The sequence below is a fragment of the Siphateles boraxobius genome, unplaced genomic scaffold (assembly GCF_051911475.1).
Source record: "Siphateles boraxobius isolate OS27281-9 unplaced genomic scaffold, OSU_SipBor_1 20, whole genome shotgun sequence".
NCBI classification, from domain to species: Eukaryota; Metazoa; Chordata; class Actinopteri; order Cypriniformes; family Leuciscidae; genus Siphateles; species Siphateles boraxobius.
Window position 1 is genome coordinate 1,596,033 of NW_027508811.1, and position 22,919 is coordinate 1,618,951.

General features: G+C 40.5%; 1 protein-coding gene across 2 annotated transcripts in view; it reads right to left on the reverse strand.

Annotated features, from left to right (window-relative positions):
• Positions 1-22,919, reverse strand: part of ttc7a (tetratricopeptide repeat domain 7A) — an 88,050-nt gene that overhangs the window by 57,688 nt on the left and 7,443 nt on the right. Inside the window, exons 1-6 of one of the 2 annotated variants that reach the window (XM_077236362.1) lie at positions 11,673-11,739; positions 10,901-11,087; positions 6,854-7,017; positions 4,673-4,841; positions 1,692-1,822; positions 1,256-1,380 (exon numbers count right to left, since the gene is read on the reverse strand). In XM_077236362.1, coding sequence (XP_077092477.1) covers positions 1,256-1,380; positions 1,692-1,822; positions 4,673-4,841; positions 6,854-7,017; positions 10,901-11,030 — 719 coding nt within the window. In that variant the 5' untranslated portion in view covers positions 11,031-11,087; positions 11,673-11,739. Of the gene's footprint in view, positions 1-1,255; positions 1,381-1,691; positions 1,823-4,672; positions 4,842-6,853; positions 7,018-10,900; positions 11,088-11,672; positions 11,740-22,919 lie in introns of those variants that run through there. The other variant, XM_077236361.1, reaches the window with a different exon arrangement.

The window sequence follows — 22,919 nt, forward strand, 5'->3', positions numbered from 1 at the left end:
TCACACGTTGACCTGATTGGACAACACCAGCGATTTCAAAACACGATTTTGAGACTGTCTTTGGTTCACTGAAGTTTTAAGGAGAAAATACTCAGCAATAGTGTTGACTTGTGAATTTGCAAATGGTTTCTCTTAAAGCATATTAAAAACACCACATAGACATATAAACAACATTAAAAACATGATTTTCACCTTAGGGGGACTTTAAGCAACAGTATCAAAACTGAAATGTGTTCCTTTACACTCATAATTTAATATATATCATTTTGCATCATCATTCATAATATTAAAATTCCCATTATTTCAATGACTCACCACAAAAACACTGTTACATAAAAGACCAAAATGTGGGTAATGTTTTATTATATTTCATTAGTGTGGATTTTTATTAATTTAACAATCTCCCATGTGTTTTGATGCAGTTTGAGAAATATAGACTGTATTTATAACTGCATTTTCAGTAATTGATTTCTGGGTTAAGAGTGTTAATTGTTGTGAAGGGAGGAGTGCAAATGAGATTAGTAAAGAGCAATATGTAGAAATCTACCTCAGTCGACTGTCTTTATACTGTAGGTTATTCTGCACATATATTATTTATTATAGGCTATAGTCAAGTCAAGTCACATTTATTTATATAGCACTTTTTACAATACAGATTGTTTCAAAGCAGCTTTACAAAGTTAACAGGAAAATAATGCAAACTATTTTGTTTCCAGAAGAAAATAGCATCACAGTTTTTTGTTTAAAAAAGTTATTAATTTAGTTAATATATATATATATATATATATATATATATATATTTAGGTGCACACGTTTTCATATCGTACATACAAACTAACACAACTTGTTATTTTGTTTTCTTTCCTGAACTGGAAAAATAATGACATTTCAATTTTGTTAATGTCAATTTAAGATCTGTTAATTTAACTTGACAGCCCAAATATTATTAAGTTGTAGTATGCTAGGATGCAATTTCAAACAAAGCCAATATCAGAGTGGCTTACAAATCACCTGTGTTAAAACACTGACACCAGCTGGACATTACTGGCACATCCAAACCACACACAGGTCATGCTGACACAAGAATATCAGCGGTGTGTTTACACAGTCCCGGACATATATTCAAGTGGAGTTCATTAATGGATTAAGTGAAGCTGTGCTGTGAATAATGTGTGTACATAGCAACATGAGTGCTTGATATAAAAAGCAGAGAATTGTGGGTAAAGAGTCTGAGATCAGTAACATGCGAGCTCACCCTTTCCTCAGCAGCGACAGGTATGCGCTCTGAAGAGCCGCCTGCAGGAAGAAGCCTGGGTCCAAATCAAAATGAAGGGCTGATGAACCGCTTTTAGCTGTTTTGGAACTTGGCGTGCAAACAGTCTGGTGAAGAGGACACAAACGCTGTGAGATGTAATGTTAGCTTACAAATAAACACAAAATGCAAAAACATTATTTTCTATATATAAAAGGTCTTATTGTCTAAGGTTCTGAATCTGCGTACACACAGAACATGTTCTTGCATATAGAAATGCGAGACACCCCGATCCTGGAAAGGAAAAAGTCAGTGCTTGTAAAAGTTGAATGTCTTTTTTTATTTGAATTACTCAAAATGATATACTTAAAATGCAGTGAGACACACAGTGAGAGAAAAACACATTCTGTGTGAACCGACAGGCTTCGCATACACTGACCTTGTCATGCTCTTGCAGATATAAAAGACCAGCATCACAGGCCATGAGGTAACAGGTCAGGCATTCTTCCTCTCTCTCAGACAGTCTAACACGGGAAGCACCTGACATAGACTGATGGTCCAAAGACAAACCTGGACATTTATGGAGAACAATCTGGTTAAGATTCACTTTATAGTAATTATGGACAATGACTGTTCATAGTTTGACAAAGAAGCCAAGACATGCAAAATAAATGTAGCAATGCACTACATCTCCATTTACAGTACAGCTAATTAGACTTAATTAGACATGCGGAACAAGAAATAATCTTTTTTTGCTACCGTGTCAATTCTTAATCAATATGTGCCAGTTAATCCTTATAATTGAGAAAAACACAAGTGCAAAAATAGTTTTTCAAACAAACGGGTCTTTTTAAATGACATTAGAGGGACTTTATCATTTATTCAGTCAGTCTAGAACAGGGAGTCTTGTTCTCATCCAGTGCTTCGGCAGGGCAAGATGCAGAAAATAGTCATAAACAAACAAATCTATGAATCTCCTAGACAACATGGAGGAAGTCCTATTAAACAGACAATTTTCTGAATATAGCAAACAACCAACGACTGTGGCTGACATGCTTTGCCATCTCAGATTTACAGAGACTTCTGCCCACATTGAATTTCCCAGAAGTCCACAGAGGAGAACAGAAAAGGAGGAACTACACAATAAGGACAAATTTACCACACCTCTACTCTTAAGAACAGTTCCCCATTTGTACAAATCAGAAGAGAAGACTTGTAGACAGGGACCAAAATTAAGATTCATCAAGTGCCTAATGCAAGTGAAACTGGCTTTGATAAGTATATAAAACAAAACTGAATAAGGAACTGCTAGATAGATGGATGGATGGATGGATGGATGGATGGATGGATGGATGGATGGATGGATGGATAATTAGATAGATAGATAGACAGATAGTGTTAGCCTAAATGTCTATAGAGATGGTGAAGAATGTCCTTCATTAGTTAATCTATTAGTAAACAGACAGCAGTAAATGAATGTAATCCGGGCTCATTATTGTTATTATTATTATATATCACTATTGGTCTGTCAGAGCGGAACGGCTGTCACAAGCTCTGCCTGCTGAGTCTCTCAAGGGACTCTGGGTGGGTTCTGCTTCCTACGCAAGATAAGCTAATATTACACTTTCCCAGCATACTGTCTGAAAATTTGTGTTTGTGAGTGAACATGTGGTGTGGGTACAGATGGAGGGGTTGATTTGTTTGAGTACTATTTTATCTAGCAAAAAAAAAAAAAAAAAAAGGTTTCTGAGGCGGGGAAATTCTTAGACTTTTCACTCATTTCCTCCACTTCTGCAGTTTTTTTTCTCTGTTTGCATTCACTGATTTCCTAAAGTCATCTTAAATGTTCAATTGTCAATACAACTGAAAATTTTGAGAGAACATCACATAAGCTGTCTTCTTATGAGCTTATGAACATCACATAAGCTGACTGATTTTCCTAAAATGAACCATTATGGTGATCATCATTTCCATTTGATTGGGACTTGGAACTTAATTTATATTATTTTAATTCTATCCAGTGATGCAGCGATGCAACAATAAATCTCAGTAACTTGAGTACTATAGTTCATGTCAAATAATGATCTTTTAAAATGTTGTTGCTAACACTTAGGTCATAAACACCTTGTGAAATTTTAATTGGGTTGATATAATCCCTCTATATTTGTGACAATATCTTGCAATTGACCATGTGAGTCACACATAGCCTTCAACATTCATCATGCAAAACACAATAATGGTAACAATTACATTTTATTTGAAGTAAATTATCAATCATTCTCAGTTTATTTTTAGTTACTAGAACTCTAGTTTAAGTGAACTATACAAACTATAAGTATTTGTCAGTACATCATACTATTCCTATTTCACTTAGGGGTTTTTTTTTCGGCAATTCGTTTGCATGTCTTTTTTAAGCAGGTCTAACTAATTTGATTTTAAAGTTTAGAAATATTTGGTTGTTGTACTTACAACTTTTGTTTCTAAAAAAATATTTAGTAAAATGTAATACCAACATTACATAATTGGACATAGTTAAGCATAACCCAGTTGGTTTGAGGATTTTTAATAACTAAATAATATTGTATTGTCATATTTATGACATGAACAAATATACTTAATATATTAGGCATTCTTAATATATCTATCATAAAATCTATCATAATCTACCATAAAACATTCTAAAATACTTGATATGTGTTCCTTCCTGTGGGAGTATCATGGTACTGATTTTGTCAGGTGTTAAATATACTTTTTTGTTCTTGTAAGTAGTGTGAGAGAATGTACTGTATGAGAAAATAATGGAAAATGAGAAAATAATGGACATTACACGAACACAGGGTGAGTGGCATGTTGGAAAACCCCTTATTTAAATGATAACTAAATATAAACATGTAAGCTTCCCTGTAGGCAATGACGTAAAACTTTCCTCCTTGGTTAAATTCTATCTAAGAATATGATATGTAAGAAAAGACATACGCCTGCCCACACACAAACTGCACACTGGGAATGCAATGCAGACTTTTCTTTCACAGTACTCTTTAGCTTGGGTATGAATCCAATAAAAGCATGGCTGAGGCTGATACTCAATGGAATGGAGCAATGGAAATTACTTAATAACTCTATAAATACACAAATCTTGTATTTAAATTGCTCTTGCAGTTATAAGACCTTATAAGGAACGTCTGCTTTTAAATTTAGTCCAATTAACTTCCACTACACCTCATGAAATCTCAGAGAGCACATTTTTCACAAGATTAGTATTGCCGATTTTAAAGAGCAATTTTAAAATCACTGTCAGTGTCACAGGAAGCTACATACAGCACATATAATTAGTAGAACATTTAGACTATGTTAATTGCCTTGTCATAATTAATTATACCATAACGAGGAAGCTATTAGTGATTTCTCAATTACTCGTACCTTTGATGACAAAGGCCTCTGCCAGCATGCGGAGTTGGTAGACAGGCTGCTCGTGGCGGCTGAAATCATCGACACCCGCTCTGGCACACATGCCCTGGGCGTCCCTGTATCGTCCCTGCACGTAGTGCACTTTAGCCAGCAGTAGCAGAGCTTCATTCAGGTAGTGCGGCTACAGGGGAAGAATCCAAAAATCACACTGACGATCAGGACTGCACAATTTAGGGGTTAGTTGCAATTTTTTCTGTATATATATATATATATATATATATATATATATATATATATATATATATATATATTGCAATTAAAAATGCGATTTAAAATTTTTTATTAGGCTTGTTTGTATGGCTGCACAATTTGGCCAACATATTGTGATATATCAATATGGTTACAAAATAATAATAATAATTAGTATTATTATTATTATTGCAATACTACTACTGCTAAATAAATCAAAACAAAAAAACAAATATAACTTTAATATTTCATTGTAAAATATGTTTTTAAATAATATAATAATTTTATTTTACATTACAACTGTAAAATTACAATACTAAAATTTAAGCCTGTCTTAATTTCCAAATGTTAAACCACAAAACGGTAACACTTTACAATAAGGTTAATTAGTTAACATTAGTTAATGTATTAACTAACATGAACTAACAATGAGCAATACATTTGTTACAGTATTTATTAATCATTGTTAATGTTAGTTAATAAAAATAGAGCTGTTCATTGTTTGTTCATGTTAGTTCACAGTGCATTAACTTATGTTAACAAATACAACCTTTGATTTTAATAACATATTTGTAAATGTTGAAATTAACATTAACTAAGATTAATAAATACTGAAAAAGTATTGTCCATTCTTAGTTCATGTTAACTAAGGTATTTAACTAATGTTAACTAATAAACCTTATTGTAAAGTGTTAACCACAAAACTTTTATTTTGACGGAAAACCACAGGGAGCCCTTATAGCTTCCCTTTTGTTGATAAGTTCATCTCATTAAAAGAATGCGAAGATAGTTGGTGCATGTTGCATTCCCAAATGCATGTTAAAGCAACCCAAATTGAAAGCAGATGCAGAGATGTGTTCATGTGGAGCAGCATTTCCTGTGAACCAAACCATACTGTTCATGTGTAAATGAACAGAGGGCCGCATTTCACTCTGAAACACGCAGCGTGAATATTTATTTAATCAAATTGCAGCCTTTGCGATTTGATAATCGCATTTAGCCATATCGCAATTTAGGTTTTATTTGGATTAATTGTCCAGCCCTACTGACAATCTAAACCGAGAATAAATGTATAGAAGTCATGCAAGCACTACAGGGATTTTGCATCCCTATTAATTTTCTTCCAAGGACCAAAAATAAAAACTACATTTAATCTCACCAAATATGAATATCAATACATTACATGATAAAATATCAAACTATGCAGCATTAATTACTCTGCTAAGACACCAGTGTGAACTTGAGGAGAACTGACTTCCTACATGACACCAGTGTTTTCTGCAGAGATGCTTTATAACTGATTCGATTTCATTTCATAATTTCATAAGTTTTGCAACCCAGACACTTTGCAGCATTAAACTGAAATGAATCAACATCAACTGAATTCAGATGTAAAATTACAGTATTTTCTTCTGTAGAGCTGCTTAAGTGCTGAATTGAACTCACTTTATAATTGATGAACTTTGTTATTGAACTTAATTGAATCAACACTAAACTGACTTCAACTGACTAATGCCACCGTTGTCTCCTGTATAGCTGCTTTGTCTCATATTTGTTAGCAAGTTAGCATCATTGATTGTTATTTTCCTGTTTATCACTGTGAAGCTGCTTTGAAACAATCAGTATTGTATAAAGCATTACATAAATAAAGGTGACTAGACTTGACATCCACTAAAAATCAGCAAAGCACCAGCTGATAACAATAAATGCAAAAAAGGAAAAGTGAAGTTTTAACCAAAACTGTAGCAGCCTTGTTTGCAGATCCCTATCGTTTTGATAGTTGTTCAATTAATAACTGATGTAATTTAGTGGTTCACAATACTGAATTCCCAAAAGTTCTTCTGATATCCAGAAACCCTTTCTTCTCTTTCTCAGAGATGCTTAACGGATGATAGACTTGAGAAACAGAGAGACTTATGTAGACTTATGACTTATGTGCCAGACCTCCAGGAGTCCTCTGCAGAGGATGCCGTCGAGGTGAGCTTTGGCCCGGGCTAGTTTTGGCTGTGAATGTTCAGTCAGAGGCGTAGAATTCTTCAGCAGGGTCATGTTCTCCAGCAGACATTCTTCCAGCAGAGCTTCAGCCAGCAGCAGCGTCCTGTAATCATCTACAGACAGAGAGAGAATCTGGGCAAAGGTTGAAGAAGAAAGACTAGAACATAGAGGTGTGGTGAGATATTGTGCCACGAGAATCCATGAACCGCAATATTAGATCGTTTTCTAAGGGTCCACGATATATCAAAACCATTTAAAAATCATAATATAGCATTCAATTCTATCATTTGTAAATCTACACTAGCACAAGAGAATACATCAGTTTGTTTCTAAATATGCAAACTGTTGTTCATTGCGATTTCAAAAAAGTTGAATCCCTCGCTCTGGGTTTGCATTTTTTGATGTTCACATGTTCTTGTTGAAGAAATGACAGTGGCTGTAGCATTTCTATCATAAACAAGTGGCCAAATATTAAAGATTAAGTGCACACTTGAATTAAATGTTGTTTGGCCAATATTAATTTGATCATGCTGTAAAGTGTAACAACAATCCCCATTTGTTGTGTCAACAATCCCACCAAGTTGGCGTCGTCTGCAGGCATTTGTTATAATATATATTGTACATAGGTTGATTGTTTATAATATTCTATTACATTATGTTTTTTAACAATGTTGTTCAATAAAACCATAAAATGACTTGTTTTTGATACTTATGTAAGTAAATCAATTATTATTGCCTCATTGTTATAATATATGTATTTTAAGTAATTTTAAAGGGGATTCAAGTCAAGTCACCTTCATTTATATATCTTTTTTTACAATACAAATTGTTTCAAAGCAGCTTTACAGTGATAACAGAAAATGAATGCAACAAATATTGTTTTGGTTATAAATCAGCTCTGAAAGAAAGTCCAGCTTAAGTAAGTTTTTGATATGAAGTTTTTTGTATTTTTCCAGTCATATTTTGTCATTGAAGATTTCTTAAATATATTTTTTATTAAAAATACCATCTCGTCTCGTTCTTGTGAACCCAATATCGTGTATTGTCTTTTCTCGTGAGCTAAGTGCATCGTCACACCCCTACTAGAACATGCTTGCTGTTTGCTGATTATGGTAGTGTATCTTCTTTGACTTCTTTTAAGGGGAAAATCCTCACCAGCATCACGTCTAGAACAGGGTTTTGTTGAGAAATTACTGCCATTTTTCATCCAACATTGGACTTTATCGCAACAGAATGGCATTCCCTGATAAACGCGTCTAGATTTCATGCTAATCTACAGCTGCATTCTGATCAGGTTTAGAGAGTCACGCGTGTTTGTTTTAGATGAAATATACAGTCCTACAAGGAGATGCTTCAAAAATATTCCCTTTGCCTTTGTGCATATTTTGTATAAACACTGTGGATGAGGTGTTTCCTGTTTGGATCAATCTCTCACTCCCCACGGAATCCAGACTTGTGTTATGTCAAGTTTAGGTATGACATTTTCCCTTAACAAAATATGAAGTAACTACAGTATATCACTTTGTAAAGTAAAGTAAACAAAATACTATGTTCTGTGGCCACCTTTTACTGACTGAGTTTGTTTCCCCACAGGGTGTTTGCGGTGGCGAAACAAGGCGTGCTGGGTCAGAGATCTGATTAAGACAGTGGTGGACACACACCTCCTGGGAGTGCCATGTGTTAACTTCTAGATTACTGCTGTTGATTTAACAATGAACATGGCAGTTTAAGCAGTTTACTTTTTACCATGCTTACTTTTGTGAAATTGAGAAAGGGAGAGGACTGTTTTTTAAAACTAAAACTATTTACATTTATAATGTTTCTTCTGTAAAACACAAATTTAGTAAAAGTTATATTGTGAAATATGAACAGAATTGAAATCAACTGTTTCTATTTTATAATATTTTTCAAAATGTAATTTATTCTTGTGATGGTGAAGCTGAATTTGCAGCATCATTACTTCAGTCTTCAATGTCACATGATCCTTCAGAAATCATTATAATATATGCTTATTTGCTCTTTTAAAAACATATCATATTATTATCAATGTTGAAAACAGTTGTCCTGGTTAATATTTTTGTGGAAACTGATGCACTTTTTCCAGGAATCTTGAATAGAAAGTTCAAAAGAACAGTATTTTTTAACATAAATCTTTTGTAACATATTAATAACATCACTTTTATTCTCTCTGAGTCTCTCACTTTTGATCAATTTAACGTGTCCTTGATGATTAAATGTATTCATTTCTTTCAAAAACAAATATATTATTGATGGTATGCAAAAACAAGCACATAAAATTAGTTCATGACACAGTAGGCGAACAATACCCTGATGATGAACTGCATTAACTGGGCTTTTGAAGCATGCAACCGGTGGACAATCTGCTATCCCATTATGCCACGGGATCCGAGGAAACTGCTTGATTCAATAAACAACTTGAGGGTGAGTAAATGATGACAAAATTCTCATTTTTGGGTGATCTATCCCTTTAACAACACCAGAGTGAACTATTTTCAAGGTTGTTGTTACATGATCTTAGGTCAAAGTACATCTGGGTCAAAGGACAATGCCAACAATAGTGTGTCTGGGAAAATTATAGCCTGCTACTATACTGTACATCAATATAACGGTGGATAAATACAACATAAAATTCAGTAGGCCTACATACCCTTAAAGGGATAGTTCACCCAAAAATTAAAATTATGTCAGTATTTACTCACCCTCATGTTGTTCCAACCCCGTAAGACCTTCGTTCATCTTCAGAACACGAATTAAAATATTTTTGATGAAATCTGAGAGCTGGATCACTCCTCCATAGGCTTCTTCAGGGATTGAACTTGCCAGCCTCGAAAAGTTATTAAAGACATCGTTAAAATAGTCCAAGTGACTACAGTGGCTCAAACGACGAGAATACTTTTTGTGCGCAAAAACAAACAAAAATAACAACTTTATTTCAACTATTCATTTCCTTCTCTGTTGGCCTCTAGTCAGTTAACGTAGTGTGATTGCGTAGAGCTACTTCACACGTAGGCTCACTATTGGCCAATGCTGGTCATGTGGGTGATGTGTTTGACATACAACAACAGAAGCTTACGCTGTTAAACTAGTGAACTAACTCGAGGCCCACAGAGAAGGAAATGAATAGTTGAAATAAAGTCGTTATTTTTGTTTGTTTTTGCGCACAAAAAGTATTCTCGACGTTTGATAAACTTAAGATTGAGCCACTGTAGTCACTTGGAATATTTTAACGATGTCTTTAATAACTTTTCGAGGCCGGCAAGTTCAATCCCTCAAGAAGCCTATGGAGGAGTATGGAGGAGTGATCCAGCTCTCAGATTTCATAAAAAATATCTTAATTCGTGTTCCGAAGATGAACGAAGGTCTTACGGGGTTGGAACAACATGAGGGTGAGTAAATACTGACGGAATTTTCATTTTTGGGTGAACTAACCCTTTAAATAATTGCATCAATTGAGATTCACCATCTGCACTTTCATTGACAGCCTATGTCATTTATGTCACCAGAAATAGCCAACAATCATTGAAAATTAGCAGCTTACTGTTAAATAAATGTCAGTGTGAGTACCCGAGTACCCACAGAAAGAAAATAAGATAAGAATAATATAGGTTTGGATGAGTGATGGTGAGTAAAAATTATGATACTATCCCTTTAAGTCAAGCACCTTCTACGTGTATTAACTAAAGGGTGTGTGCAAGCAATACATTTACATCTCTGATTCACATGAGTAACTGGCGTTATACACAGAGTCTCTCCTTCTCTTTCTCTCTTCTCTCTAAAATTAAAAAGTGTACTGAAAAATAAAATCTTAACCCCAAAACAGACGTCTAAAAAAGCGAATGTGAGTTTCTGTGACTGATATCAGAGCACACTGGTAAACATAGGCAGAGTTTAACAGAAAGGTGCAAAGTTCATGCGGAACAAGACACACTCATCACTGCTGGCTCTCTTCTATTCTGCTGTGGCACGCGCACTTACCATCGTCATGCAGGCGCGCGGCAGTGAGCTGCTCCACTAAAGACGGTATTTTGTCCCAGTGACAGTCCGCCCGGCAGCGCTCGACCTCCGCCTCCACGCGGTACTGAGAGAAGGAGAGCCGCGTTGACATCCCGACGCCTGCGTCTCTGTGACCGCGCTCCGCCGACACCAGAGGAGTGACTGCAGACTGTCAACGACAAGCTCACTGAGCATGTGCAAACAAACATCAAAAGGCTTTGCCCATTTCAGAGACTGCAGAACATTGATCATCCCCGTTAATAATTCAATAAAACTTAAAACATTATGATTCCTCTTGGCTGCTTTTATTCACATTTTCCTTCAAAGTGGTAAACACATTCAATTTCACATCTGCTAAGTTACCGTTCCCACTTCCCACACATTTTGATTTCATTTTACATTCTAAATCTAATCAGCATCTCTTTACATTGGATTGGCCTAACATTTCGAAGAAAATGTAAGAATATCGCGATGTCTTTATCCAACTGAACATCATTCAGGCATCATTAAAACATTTTATTTTATATTTAACGACATAGCTAGAATGCATAGGAAATTTAGAAAATGTTTATGTCGAATGCGACGCTTCACGCTTCAAGTTAACTTAACGATAAAGTTTTAAATGACCGACAGAAATAATCAGTTTGATCAAAGACAGTGGAAACTATAAGCTCAATTTAACAACACAAGCACCCTATTAAATATATTGCCATTATTATTACAAATAGTATGTATAAATATTTATTTGTATTACCTCAAATGTTCCCCAGTATCAGCACTGGGACTTTTCACCGTTTGTATCACTCCGCTTGTCCGTGTTTGCGCAACTTGCATCATTTAGCCAGAAGGTGACAACAAGTGACTGTCTTTATGAGAGCGCAATGGCTTATATGCCATTGATTAAATGAACAGATTAGTCCAAAAACATTGATTAATTTAGGAAAGAAAAAGTAGCTGAAACTGATCTTTGATGCTCAAACTAATTGCTCGCATGCCTCTAGACACAGAAGGATTGCATTGGCGTTTGTTTGAAATGTAACATCTATGCAAAATAATAATTTCTTATTTAACCTCCTGAGACCCTGCGACCTCATATGAGGACATCACATTTTTGGTTGTGTGGAGCATAATACTTAATTCTGTTTAACTGAAACATGTTTTTCACAAACGAGGACACTTACACTGCCATCTGGTGGGGTCAGAAGAGAAAAAAAAATGTAACATAAATAATTTAAAGATGGCGGAGATACAGGTCACGACCGTCACGCAGCCACACCAGACCAAAACGTCCACAAGATAAAAAATCTAAAAACATTTAATTGTTGATTCTTGTTTATGCATAGTAGCCTAGTGTTGTATGATTAAAATGGCATGCACATTTGACGAACTTTTGTAACAATAAAGATTTACTATGCTGCTAAAGTTGATGTCCACATGAGGACAATGGGACTTAGCTTTGTTGAAACTTTATAAGATGTTAGCAAAAAAATGAAAATTTGTAGTTGCATTGAGTTTCGTGACGCACACTGGCTCACTCACTCGAGCGCGCGCACGCGCACACACACACGAGCGCACAAACACACACACACACACACACTAGTGATGTGTCGTTCATGAACGATTCGTTCATTTTGAACGAATCTTTAATATGACTCGGGACTACCGAGTTGTCTCAGAGAGTGATTCGTTCATTTTGTGTCGACCGCGCATGCGCATTGCGCAACATATGGGTTCTGAATCTTTACTGGAAACAGAAATGATTAGTTCATCTCTCTCGACTCTTCGGGTTCGGGACGGGTCCGAGTCTTTCGTTCTTCCTGTCAGTCCATAGAGACTATGCTGTCAGTACCGGAAAGAGAATTGATTAGTTCATCTTTCGAGTCTCAAGTTCGGGTTCGGCCGGGTCCGAGTCTTTCGTTCTTCCTGTCAGTCCAATAGAGGCTATGCTGTCAGTACCGGAAAGAGAAATGATTAGTTCATTTTTTCGAGTCTTCGGGTTTGAGTCCTTCGTTCTTTTGTCACGTGACTTGTCACCGTATTGAATAGCCTACTAATTTACAACCTTTTTACAAACAAGCACATAGTTAAGGTATTAAATATAATAGTACTTAATTAATGTATAATATATAATAAAACATACCACAGATGCACAAGAAACATTTAGAAAAGAGAAGGACAGGGACAATATAAGATGGAACTTTTATTTTACAGATAATGTTTTGCACATATTTTGTATTTTAATTCCTAAATATAAAACAATATACATTCAGACGCAGTCAATAATACGAATATAATGTTGTATTTGATGCGAGATAACAGCGGTCACGTGACAAAAGAACGAAGGATTTAAAACCCGAACTCGAGACTCGAAGAAAATGAACTAATCCTTTCTCTTTCCGCTACTGACAGCATAGTCTCTATGGACTGACAGGAAGAACGAAAGACTCGAACCCGAATTCGAGACTCGAGAGATGAACTAATCATTTCTCTTTCCGCTACTGACAGCATAGTCTCTATGGACTGACAGGAAGAACGAAAGACTCGGACCCGGTCGAACCCGAACTCGAGACTCGAAAGATGAACTAATCATTTCTCTTTCCGGCCCTGCTGTATCACACACGGCACGGTCGGCCCAGCAGACAGATCCGAGTCAGACACTGGCGAGTCGACAGCTAATGTCTCGAGACACGAGAGGAGAACTAACCTGATAAATATGAAGTTGCAAAGGAAAGAAGGTCTCGGATCAGGAGGTGAGGTGAACTAACAGAATCAGACTGCAATAGCCTGAACTTAAGACCCAACAACTAATCAATTAATAAAACATTTCGGTTTCTTATAATTTGGCTTTGGCTGCATTACCCTATAGTTTATTTTTATTCTTTTTACAAATGTAATCAATATTTTCGTAAGTACTAGATGTGTTGGGATATTTAACATGCCATTTTAATTATATTATGCTGAAATGAACGAAATGAACGAAATGACTCGAAAAAAGATTCGTTCTTTTTGCTGAACGAGACTCAAAGATTCGAGTCAGTAAAATGATCCGAACTTCCCACTACTAACACACACACACACACACACACACACACACACACACACACACACACACACACACACACACACACACACACACACACACACACACACACACACACACACACACACACAGCTTTGTTTTTGTGAGGACATTCCATAGGCTTAATGGTTTTTATACTGGACAAACTGTATATTCTACACTGCCCCTATCCCTAAACCTACCCATCACAGGAGACATTCTGCATTTTTAAATTTTTAATAAAACACTGCTTAGTATGTTTTTAAAGCCATTCGAAATATGAGGACTCAGGAAATGTCCTCATACATCACGTTCAAGTTGTAATACCAGTGTAATACCCATGTCCTTATACACATTTGTGTCCTCACAAATCACAATAACAAACACATTAAATTACATATTTTTACATTTATTCATTTAGCAGACGCTTTTATCCAAAGCGACTTACAAATGAGAACAATAGAAGCAGTTAAACTAACAGTAGGACTACAATACGCAAGTGCTATAACCCCTCTCAGTTTAACTTTAGTGCAATTTTTTTTTTTTTTTTTTTTAGAATAGAAGAGAAGAAAAAGTGAAGAGAAAGTGTTAGTACTACTGAATCAAGTGCTGCCGAAAAAGATACGTCTTCAGCAGTTTCTTGAAAGTGGCTACTGACTCAGAAGCTCTGGTTGAGTTAGGCAGATCATTCCACCTACAGGGAACAGTCATGGTAAAGGTCCGAGAAAGAGATTTTGTGCCTCTTTGAGATGGTACCACAAGACGACATTCGCTAGCAGAGCGCAAGTTTCTGGATGGCACGTAAGTCTGAAGTAATGAGTTTAGGTAAGAGGGAGCAGTGCCAGTGGTTGTTCTGTAGGCAAACATCAGTGCCTTGAATTTAATGCGAGCGGCAACTGGCAACCAGTGCAATTTAGTGATGAGAGGAGTGACGTGTGCTCTCTTCGGCTCATTAAAGACTACTCTGGCTGCAGGATTCTGCATCAATTGTAGAGGTTTGACAGAGCAAGCTGGAAGACCAGCCAGGAGAGCATTACATTAGTCCAGTCTGGATAAAACAAGTGCTTGGACAAGGAGTTGTGTAGCATGCTCTGTGAGGAAGGGCCTGATCCTCCTAATGTTGTGCAAGGCAAATCTGCAGGACCGGGCAGTTCTAGTAATGTAGTCTGTGAATTTCAACTGATCATCAATTACAACCCCAAGGTTCCTAGCTGACCTTGATGGCGTTATGGATGACGAGCCTAGCTGAATGGAGAAGTTGTGATGAAGTGTGGGTTGGCCGGGACCACAATTAGCTCTGTCTTCGGAAGGTTTAGTTGAAGGTGGTGGTCCTTCATCCAGCCAGAAATGTCTGTTAGGCAGGCTGAGATACGAGCAGCTACCGTTGGATCGTCAGGCTGGAATGAGAGGTAGAGTTGTGTGTCAGCAGCGTAGCAATGATAGGAAAAGCCATGTTTCTGAATCACAGATCCTAGTGATGTCACGTAGATGGAGAAGAGGAGTGGTCCAAGCACTGAGCCCTGAGGCACCCCAGTAGCAAAATGTTGGGTCTTAGATGCCACACCTCTCCACGACACCCTAAAGGACCTACCTGAGAGGTAAGACTCGAACCATTGGAGTGCAGTTCCCGAGATGCCCTTCATCTTTAGGATTGACAGGAGGATCTGGTGGTTAACTGTGTCAAAAGCAGCAGACAGATCCAGCAGGATGAGGACTGAGGATTTGGAAGCTGCTCTTGCCAGTCTCAGAGCTTCAATTACTGAGAGCAGGGCAGTCTCAGTTGAGTGTCCGCTCTTGAAACCAGACTGATTGTTGTCCAAGAGGTTGTTCTGTGTAAGAAAGGAGGAGATCTGGTTGAAAACAACTCGTTCAAGTGTTTTCGCGACAAATGGAAGAAGAGATACCGGTCTGTAACTTGTTAGATGTGCTGGATTTAGATTGGGTTTCTTAAGCAGTGGGGTTACTCGAGCCTGCTTAAAAGCTGTGGGAAAAGTACCAGTGTGAAGAGAGGTGTTTATGATGTGCGTGAGTGTGGGTACAACTGAGGAAGAAATGGCTTGAAGTAGATTAGTGGGGATTGGATCAAGCGGACAGGTAGTAGGGCGATTGGAAAGGAATAGTTTAGAGACTTCCGCCTCTGAAAGTAGAGAGAAGGAGGGTAGAATGTGTGCGTTTGTTGGTAAAATGTGTGTGTCAGTTTGTGGATTGGTAAATTGGCCGCTGATGGTGGTTGTTTTTTCTATGAAGAATGTGGCAAAATCGTCAGCTGTTAGGGTTGATGAAGGAGGAGGAGGAGGAGGAGGGTTAAGAAGAGAGGAGAAGGTTTTGAAAACCATGCGAGAGTCAGAAGAATTGAAAATTTTGTTGTGATATTAAGCCATTTTAGCAGTAGAGATATTAGCAGAGAAGGAAGAGAGGAGGGATTGATAAAGATCCAGGTCTGTCGGATCTTTCGATTTGCGCCACTTCCTCTCTGCACCCCTGAGTTTAGTACGATGTTCGCGGAGAATATCAGATAACCAGGGGGCAGAGGGTGTGGCGCGGGCTGGCCTGGAGGAAAGGGGACAGAAGTTGTCCAAGCAGGATGTTAAAGTGGAGAAAAGAGTTTCAGTTGCACTGTTAGTATCTAGTGGTGAGAGCTGATCAGGTGGAGGAAGTGTGGATGAGACCAAAGAGGATAGGTGAGAGGGTGAAAGTGAGCGTAGGTTCAGTCGAAAGGTGACCTGTGGAGGAGTTTGTGTTGTGTTCTGAGGCAGGTTGAGGTTGAGAGTGAGGAGGAAGTGATCTGAGGTGTGCAGTGGAGTCACCAATGTATTGTCCGTAGAGCAGTAGGGTGTGTAGATAAGGTCCAATTGGTTACCTGATTTGTGAGTAGCCACAGTAGATACTCGTTTGAGGTCAAATGATGCAAGCAGGGTGTGGAAATCGGCAGCCTGAGGTTTTTCTAGGTGGATGTTGAAGTCTCCAAGAATTACAAGAGGAGTACCATCTTCAGGGAAGGATGAGAGTAGCACATCAAGCTCCTCCAAGAAACTGCCAAGTAGACCTGGGGGACGATATACAACTACAAAATGGATTTTAATAGGACTAGTGATGGTAATTGAATGTGATTCAAATGAGCTGTTGTCAAATAGAGGTGTTAAAGGATCAAATTTCCAGTCATTTGAGATGAGCTGACCACTACCACCACCCCTTCCGGTCAGACGGGGGGGTGTGTGAGAAAGTGTAGTTAGTGGAGAGGGCAGCAGGTGTAACAGTGTCCTCTGGTCTGATCCAGGTCTCAGTCAGGGCCAATAGACTGAGACCTGAATGACTTGAAAAAGATGTAATGAAATCAGCTTTGTTAACAGCGGACTGGCAGTTCCAGAGACCAATAGGAAAAGAGAATAAAGTATTAGAAGACACCGGAAGGGTACGGAGATTGTTAGGATTGTACCGCCTCCGACGTGTGACATTTGATTTACGCATGTTAGTAATAGTAGGGATTTGAAAACACATAGTGTAAAGGAGCTCACAAACAGAAAGATCCGACAAAAGTTGTAGAAGTGAAAGGAAACAACAATAGATAAACAAGAAGAATTTAATACTCAAGTGCCTTGTCGGTGTCCTTGCTCGGTGGAGTCGCACAGGTAGAGTCGCTGGTCTTTACACTCTTTGGTCTTTACACGATGAGGGCATCACATGAGGGCAGCCGCGACCGCTGCCGCGGTGCACTAACCAGTTATATACACGCCTAATACCCCGTTAATGAATGCAGCAGGCCACGCCCAACTATTTAGCCAGCGAAACTCAGTCACGACACTAAACAAACACACACGCGTTTCAAACACACTCTCTCTCTCTCTCTTGCTCACTCGCGATCACACACCACACTCTTCCTCACTCGCGATCGCGCGCGCGCACACACACATGCTCTGTTACACAGGTTCAAACCTCCTGAGCCTCAATGGCTGTGACCCAGGCCAGAGAGAGTGCACTCTGGCTGGGGAGTGAGTTCAATCTCCACCGTGGTGGAGCTCTGAAAAACATGAAACCTCCAGGAAAAGACGGGCTGATTTTTCTGAAAAGTGCATCCCAGGCATGGCACACTTCTTCTGGTTGCAAATAAACCCCATGGTGATGTTGACTCTGAAGCCAAGCTCTTAATAATGACAAAGTCCAAAAAGTTGTGGTGGGTTCAGAGCTCCATGCTCTCAGACCTCCCTGGCCAGCCAGAGAGGGTGGCCCATACTGGCCCAGAGTCAGATTCGCCCACCACCCCTGGAGCTCCGTCTGGAGCCAAGACGGACCTAAAACGGACCTTCGGGATTTTGTAGAGGAGGTGGAGCAGCAGCCTTCCTGGGAACGAATCAAGCTCAAATGCCCATGGTGGGTTTGACTCTGGAGTCAAGCTTTTAAAAATGACAAAGTCCAAAAAGTTGCGGTGGTCTCAAAGCTCCAGGGCCTTCAAGGCATTGACACAAGCCTGAGAGAGTGCACTCTGGCTGGGGACTGAGTTCAATCTCCACCGCGGTGGAGCTCTGAAAATCATAAAACGTCTAGGTAGGCAGTGGGCGGCAGTGGCTCAGTGGTTCATGTAGGTTGTCTACAAACCAAAAGGTTGGTGGTTCGATCCCCGGTTCCACCTGACCAAGTGTCGAGGTGTCCATGAGCAAGACACCTAACCCCAGCTGCTCCCGACGAGCAGGATGGCGCCTTGCATGGCTGACGCCGTCGGTGTATATGAATGGGTGAATGTGAGGCAATATGAAAAGCGCTTTGGTGGCCATTGGGTCTGTTAAAGCGCTATATAAATGCAGTCCATTTACCATTTAGGAAAAGACAGGCTGATTTTTCTGAAAAGAGCATCCCAGTCATGGTGCACTTCTCCTGGGCATGAATAAAGCCCATGGTGGGTTCAGGGGCAACTATTATACAGTCTTTCACACCGGTTAAGTGTGATCCACTGTTCCCACAGATAAAAAGAACATTCCTAGTTTGGAGAAGCAGAAGTTTTGAAGTGTTACAAAAAAGAAAGCAAATTTTCAATTTGTTTTGGATATGTTTTTTTTGGTTTTTTTGGATATTATATATTATTATGGATATTATATTTTGTTATTTTATTAATTTTGTTTTTCCATATCAATGTTCAGAAGTTATACATGCAAGAGTAACAACGAAAAATGTTCAGACACAGTGCTCAGGCTGTAAATAAAAGAGATTTGTACTTTGTTACACAATGGTGTATTGATTGTTTACCCAGTGTCCACATATGTGGACATCATTTTTTTCAAAAAGTGCTTCATGTTCAAAGATAATATCTGGTTATTATATGCATTGGTCCCTCCTAACCCCAAAAAGCTAGAAAAAATCTAAAATGCACGCCAAACCAAAACTCAGGTCTCAGGAGGATAAAGTTATGATAGACCCACTGTCCTGGCATGAGGACATCATTTTATGCAAAAAACGTACTTCCTGTACAAAAACAAATTTTTGTTATTATACTTATTAGGTCCTACTTATCCCAAATAGCAAAAACAATTATTAAATGCACACCAGGGAAACTCTCGGGTCCCAGGAGGTTAAGCCCATTCCCATTTCAAATATGTGTTTATGTATTGTCAACAATAAGTGTAACGATCACCAGCTGGAGTGCCGTCGAGAGCCACCAGATGGTGCTCCACAATAGACTTTGATCACTTCCTCACTAACTACATTTCCCATAACTCACTGCCCGGATTCATCAGCATTCATCATTTCATACACCTGTGTCTCATCACCTGGCTGGTTTCTGATTGCATTCACCTGTTTCTCATCACCCTGTTAATCCTTGTCTATTTATTCCATGTTCATTCACTCACTCAGTTTTGTTTGTGTCCCACTGCATCTCTGAGCGTTTACCTGGTTTCTATATTTTGCCTTTTTTCCCTGCCTGTCTTTGGATTTCCCGTTTGCCTTGTTCCCTGCCTTTTATGTTTTGTTTGTTTGGACTGCCTACCGGGACTTTGACCTATTGCTTATCTGTTTGACCACGATTCTGGATTACCACTTTATATTATAATAAAAGCTGCGTTTGGATCTTAACTTGCCTGTCTCAGAGTATTTTCGTGACAGAAGACTTAGCCACACCCAGATCCAGCAGCAATACCAGCCATGGACACAGCAGTCCAAATCCTGTGTCTCCGTCAGGGGAATCGTTTGATTGAGAAGTACGTAGAAGATTTTATCAAGCTGGCACCTTTCAACTCTATGAGCGAGGAATGCCTGATGATCTTCTTCCGAGGAGGGCTATCAGAACCGCTCAGTTCATTCATGCCCTTGCATGAGCCTCACGGGACATTGGAGAGCTATATTGAACTGGCCCTTCTGTTAAACGGTTCAGTGTATACGGTGGGTGTGGTAAATGAGTATCCCCTCCGCCTGAGTTTCACGTCAACCACGACGACCCAGAGACCATCCAGCCAGAGCTTCACGTCAGCCACGTCCAGCCAGAGCTTCACGTCAGCCACGTCCAGCCAGAGCTTCACGTCAGCCACGTCCAGCCAGAGCTTCACGTCAGCCACGTCCAGCCAGAGCTTCACGTCAGCCACGTCCAGCCAGAGCTTCACGTCAGCCACGTCCAGCCAGAGCTTCACGTCAGCCACGTCCAGCCAGAGCTTCACGTCAGCCACGTCCAGCCAGAGCTTCACGTCAGCCACGTCCAGCCAGAGCTTCACGTCAGCCACGTCCAGCCAGAACTTCACGTCAGCCACGTCCAGCCAGAGCCAAGGCCCTCTTCGCCGCTGGTCCTGCCCAGCGCTCAGTCCTCTTCGCCCGCTGGTCCTGCCAAGCTCAAGGCCCTCTTCACCGCTGGTCCTGCCCAGCGCTCAGTCCTCTTCGCCGCTGGTCCTGCCCAGCTCAAGGCCCTCTTCGCCGCTGGTGCCGTCCAGCACTGAGCCTTCGCCGCTGGTCCCGTCCAGCACGGAGATTGTTCAAGTCACTTCTGCCGATCCAGAGACCGTTCTAGTCACGTCTGCCGATCCAGAGACCGTTCAAGTCACGTCTGCCGATCCAGAGACCGTTCAAGTCACGTCTGCCGATCCAGAGACCGTTCAAGTCGCGTCTGCCGATCCAGAGACCGTTCAAGTCGCGTCTGCCGATCCAGAGACCGTTCAAGTCGCGTCTGCCGATCCAGAGACCGTTCAAGTCGCGTCTGCCGATCCAGAGACCGTTCAAGTCGCGTCTGCCGATCCAGAGACCGTTCAAGTCACGTCTGCCGATCCAGAGACCGTTCAAGTCACGTCTGCCGATCCAGAGACCGTTCAAGTCACGTCTGCCGATCCAGAGACCGTTCAAGTCACGTCTGCCGATCCAGAGACCGTTCAAGTCACGTCTGCCGATCCAGAGACCGTTCAAGTCACGTCTGCCGATCCAGAGACCGTTCAAGTCACGTCTGCCGATCCAGAGACCGTTCAAGTCACGTCTGCCGATCCAGAGACCGTTCAAGTCACGTCTGCCGATCCAGAGACCGTTCAAGTCACGTCTGCCGATCCAGAGACCGTTCAAGTCACGTCTGCCGATCCAGAGACCGTTCAAGTCACGTCTGCCGATCCAGAGACCGTTCAAGTCACGTCTGCCGATCCAGAGACCGTTCCTGTTCCCGAGCCAGTGTGTGTGATGTCTGTTCCCGAGCCAGTGTGTGTGATGTCTGTTCCCGAGCCAGTGTGTGTGATGTCTGTTTTCCGAGCCAGTGTGTGTGATGTCTGTTCCCGAGCCAGTGTGTGTGATGTCTGTTCCCGAGCCAGTGTGTGTGATGTCTGTTCCCGAGCCAGTGTGTGTGATGTCTGTTCCCGAGCCAGTGTGTGTGTTGTCTGCCGTTCCCGAGCCAGTGTGTGTCTTGTCTGCCGTTCCCGAGCCAGTGTGTGTCTTGTCTGCCCGAGGGGTCGCCTCCGCCCTGGCCGCCCGAGGGGTCGCCTCCGCCCTGGCCGCCCGAGGGGTCGCCTCCGCCCTGGCCGCCCGAGGGGTCGCCTCCGCCCTGGCCGCCCGAGGGGTCGCCTCCGCCCTGGCCGCCCGAGGGGTCGCCTCCGCCCTGGCCGCCCGAGGGGTCGCCTCCGCCCTGGTCGCCTGCACAGCCTGCTCTGCCCTGGCCTTCCATCCTGCCGCAGTCTCCAGGCCCTCTTCTACTCCACGGACCTGGCCCTCCATCCCGCCCCCGGATCCGCCTCCATGCCACCGCCCACCTGGACAGTTTTGGAGCGTCTGGAAGCCGCCCATTGCGGGGGGGCATGTAACGATCACCAGCTGGAGTGCCCTCGAGAGCCACCGGAGGGTGCTCCACAATAGACTTTGATCACTTCCTCACTAACTACATTTCCCATAACTCACTGCCCGGATTCATCAGCATTCATCATTTCATTCACCTGTGTCTCATCACCTGATTGGTCTCTGATTGCATTCACCTGTTTCTCATCACCCTGTTAGTCCTTGTCTATTCATTCCATGTTCATTCACTCACTCAGGGCTAAGTTTTGTTTGTGTCCCACTGCATCTCTGAGCGTTTACCTGGTTTCTATATTTTGCCTTTTTTCCCTGCCTGTCTTTGGATTTCCCGTTTGCCTTGTTCCCTGCCTTTTATGTTTTGTTTGTTTGGACTGCCTACCGGGACTTTGACCTATTGCTTATCTGTTCGACCACGATTCTGGATTACCACTTTATACTATAATAAAAGCTGCGTTTGGATCTTAACTTGCCTGTCTCAGAGCATTTTCGTGACAATAAGCATAAACATTCTGCATTTCCATTTTGTAGTGTGGATCATTCATTGCAACAATTATACTGATTCTTATGTTTAAAAATATCTGATAAAATACTTCATGCTATTACCAACATGCTTTTAAAGCTACTATTGTACATTTTTTGGCCTTTAAAACACCTTAAAATGAACATGTCGAGACCAGGAAAATCTACATTTTCTCGAGGGGGCAT